General features: G+C 41.5%; 1 protein-coding gene across 1 annotated transcript; it reads left to right on the forward strand.

Annotated features, from left to right (window-relative positions):
- Positions 1-3,186: 3,186 nt before the first annotated feature.
- On the forward strand, positions 3,187-3,945 carry LOC149230810 (uncharacterized). The gene has a single exon (XM_089381422.1). It carries the CDS (start codon positions 3,187-3,189, stop codon positions 3,943-3,945), a length of 759 nt encoding a protein of 252 aa, XP_089237548.1.
- The last annotated feature ends 401 nt before the right edge of the window (positions 3,946-4,346 follow it).

Genomic DNA, 4,346 nt, shown 5'->3' on the forward strand with positions numbered 1-4,346 from the left:
CTATTTAAATAATTTGGGGATATTAATAAATATAGGTTTTCTAATAAATATGAAGATATAATGACCATTATATTTAAAACAATAAATTTATTATATTATTCAATTAACTAATAATAATGAATTATATGCTTCTATTAATAATAAAATCAGTGGTTTGACTTTGATCCTCAGGTCAAAATTAGTCGTTGCAATATAGCCGTTGGAGTCTCTGCACACTCTATTTAATCAAGCTAAGCCAGATCAGTTCTTCAACTTGTCCTGACGATGAACCACACTGGTTGGTTCGAAACGCGTCGACAAAAGATTGATTATGTGATTTTGCCGAAGATTATCTAGACATTGTTATGGATCACAGAAGTCTAAATTCCTTAAAGATTAATCTATTAATATAAAAAGGGGGGTAAAATTACAATGTGACCGTAGTCAAAAGCACTACCCTAAAGAGAGGCAGAAAAGTCAAGATAAGCATATAAGAAGATTGCCCCGAGACAGGGAACTCAGTCTTAAGCCAGTAGTCAGAACCCACGCAGGGGAACAAGTTATGATCTTCTTGATATTGCAGGGTATACAAAAATTCAAAAATAAACCAAAAATTCCACATAGCCATTTGAACAAAAACTTGCCCAGTTGTATGGGCTGCAAGGCACGTTGACAAGGCAACAAAGAGCATTCTATTCATCTGGAGGCTCTTCAACTATACGACACCAACCGAAATTAGGCAGATCCCTTGCATGAGCAGCTACAGAATTGGAAGGACCAGGATCAACCAGTGCCATCACAACATCCTGAGCACTGCAAGCTTGAGCATCCAGACCCTGCAAAGACGCATTGCTAATCCCCAGCTGGAAGTTCGAAGTCGGAACAGAGACAGACCCAAGGCCCTCCGGATGAGAGCTAGACTCCCCCATCTGAGCGGCCTCATGGAAAACCACTGAAATGTGAGCTGTTACCCTTGGGCGATTCAGAGAGATGTTGAAGGAGAAGATTGCGGAGCCAGACGTGGGAGATGGCACAGGGTGGTGGCTGGAAGTGTGAAACCGCCCTCTCCCACTGCAGGTGTGAGGGTAGTGGTCTGCAAACAAATCACTGGAAAGGGAGGGTGAATCGTAGGAAGGATTGGAAGGCGCTCGTCGAGGCAGGCATCTGCGGCACTGCATTCTATGGCGCAAACGAGGCATCGGGGAGAAAGCAGCAGTGGGAGAGAAGTGAGGCTGAGCAGTAGCGATGATAGGGCCAGAGCAAATCAGATAAACATTGAAACGAAAGCCAGAAACCCAAGAGAAGATCCAAAGGATTTACTGAGGTAGCTCCGCAAAAAGAACAAAGCATAGCTTCGAAAAAGCCTTCCCTTTCAAGCCACGAGAGGCATAAGGTATGACGGAACCAGCATCAAACAAACAGAAATCAGATCTGAGGCTAGAGGCAAGATAGTAATGCGAGTGAATCGACGAAAGCGATTCCACAACAAGCCCATGGCTGAGCCTTAATTTATCTTCCCCTTGCGCGAATCGAGAAGCACCCACCATAACTGTTGCATTGAAGAAAGATGAGTTCTGAGGCAAGCCGGAGCATGCGGAGGAATTAACCAGAGCAGTGGACATGATGGGAGATCCAGAGCTACTGGAATTAATGCAAATGAAACCTGCTCTTCTCAAATGCTAAGATCCGTTGTCCATTAGCCGTTTATCCTTTTTGTACTGGGTAGGCAGGTGTTGTTCCACCTCACCCCACCCCTGTCCCGTCACATTTAAGGCCAGACTATACACTCGCATCTGGGAGAGCTGCATCCCTTTGGACCAGAATTTTGCACTCCTATTCTTGATCATGTTTATGAATTATGTCTAGTGCCCCAGTGAGAAGAGTGTACTCAGTTTCCACCCCCAGATTGGCAAGTAGATCAGCGACCATGTTGCCTTCCCGCTTAACATGATTGAATATGATGGCCTGATTGGTGTGAAGCGATTGTTCTATTGCATCCAATCTGGCTTCGAGTCTCCAACTGTTGGCAATTTTTTTTGCATGAGCCCCATTGAGGATTTGATTGGCCAGGTTGATGAGCATTAGGGAATCACCGTCGATCTCCAGAGGTTGGAAGCCATGTCACTGGGAAAGGAGTAATCCTTGCCAGAGACCTTCCATTTCAGCCGAGTTGTTCGTGTCCTAGCCTATACTTCCGAAGTATATAAGGAGAGGCAAACCTTCATGATTTCTAAATATGCCACCAAATCCTGCTTTACTGGGGTTGCCCTTTGAAGCTCCATCAAAGTTGAGCTTGAAAGTATGCTTAGGAGGGGGGTCCAGGAGTGCTTTTTGATGTTGTTTCCTTCTGAATGCCTGTGATTGTGAGTACCTTGTGGGAGTTGTATGTTCCAGTTTTCCCAGATGGCTTTCTCATTTGCAAGAGTGGGAAAATCTCCGGAGGCTGTATTTGGTGGTCCTAAAAAAAAAGAAAGCTTCTGACAAGAGGTATTTCATAGCATGATGATACAAGCAAACCTTGTGTAGTTATCCTTAGAAAGGCTAAACCCCCTAGGAACAACCTTACAAAACCTGAATTTGAAGCTCTTAAATCCTTGAACAACAACAATGACATTGTTGTTCTTAACGCTGACAAAGGAGGTGTAGCTGTTATCCTTAACAGGGAGGATTACCGCAATAAAATGTTAGATCACCTTTGTAATAGTGGGAGCTATAGGAAGCTGGCTAAAAATCCCTTGAAAAAGGTTTCTAAGACAGTCTCACTAGCCATAAATCTAGTTGCACTGTTAGCTCTCTGAGTAAGAAACTTATTGAGAGCAACCCTCTCACTCCTAGGATTTATGGTCTTCCCAAAATCCATAAGGAAGGGGCTCCCCTGCGCCCCATAGTCAACACTATAGGAGGGCCGACTTATCTTCTCACTAAATTTCTTGCTAATAAAGCTTATGCCTCTTGTTGGTCGGACCGAGTCCTTCGTTAAAGATTCGTCCTCCTTTATTAATGAATTAAAGGATATTAGAATTGATCCAAGTGATATGTTAGTTAGTTTCTATGTGGTCTCGTTATTCACTAATATTACTATTAATAAGGCCATTGATGTTGTTAGTCATATCACGGATCCTGATACTACGTTTAGTCAAGATTTTCCTTACCTCTACTTTCTTTAGTTTTGAGGGAGAATTTTATGAACAAACCTGTGGTGTTGCTATGGGTTCCCCCCTTTCCCCTGTGGTTGCTAATCTCTTTATGGAATTCTTTGAATCCAAAGCCTTGTCATCGGCACTTTTCCAACCTAAGCTGTGGAAAAGGTTTGTGGATGAGACGTGTACCGTTTGGTCTCATGGTAAAGAGAAGTTAGAGTTATTTTTCCATCACCTTAACAATCAGCCAGATTCCATAAAGTTCACCATGGAAATTGAGGTTGATGGTAGCCTTCCTTTCCTTGACGTTCTCATTTCAAAAAAGGAAGACGATTCTTTCTCTCACCAAGTTTTTCGGAAGAAAACTCACATAGAGCAATATATTCATGCAAATTCCCATCATTTCCCGTCTCAAAAACTAGGTGTTCTCAACACCTTAGCCATTAGGGCTTTACGAGTTTCCAATGATAATCATTTTGATGATGAAAAGACCCACCTCCTTAAGGTCTTTAAAAAGAATGGTTATAGCAAATCCCAGGGTCTGAGAGCTTTCCATAATGCGGAAATAGGACCTAAGAAGAGGATCGATCCCAAGGATCGAGCTTATGGGGTTCATCTTTTTTTTATTCAGGGAACCACAGACAAAATCACAAAGATCCTGAAGAAATATAATATTCTTTCTTCCTTCAGACGCCTTCGCACTATTCGAAGTTCTCTTCGTTCTGTCGAGGACCCAGTTAACCCCAAGGATGTGAAGGGAGTTTATATTATTCCTTGTTCTTGTGGGACTCCTTACATTGGAGAGACTGGTCAATCAATAAATTAGAGGATTTGTGAACATGCTGCAGACATCAAACATGGGAGGTCTCGCTCCTCAACCTTGACAGAACATGCAGAAAAGGCCAATCATCACATATGTATAGAAGAGCGTAAAGTCATATCTAGGGTTGACCATTTTCATCATCATAAATTCAAAGAGGCCTTAGAAATTGAGAAAAGGCCCATTAATCTTAATAGAGACGATGGTTGGAGCATCAGTAGGTGTTGGATCCCTGCCCTGATCTCTTAAATATATATATATGTTTTGTTGTTGTTGTTGTTGTTGTTGTTTCCTCTAATATCTATATTAAATAATATAGATATTAATTTAATTTAATATCTATATTATAATAATAAAATTAATAATGTCTGCATTATTATTTTATTAAATTAAATAAAATCTATATT

This window comes from Pinus tabuliformis, chromosome J, assembly GCF_031772625.1.
Source record: "Pinus tabuliformis cultivar Carrire ecotype Pingquan chromosome J, CPIR1, whole genome shotgun sequence".
NCBI lineage: Eukaryota > Viridiplantae > Streptophyta > Pinopsida > Pinales > Pinaceae > Pinus > Pinus tabuliformis.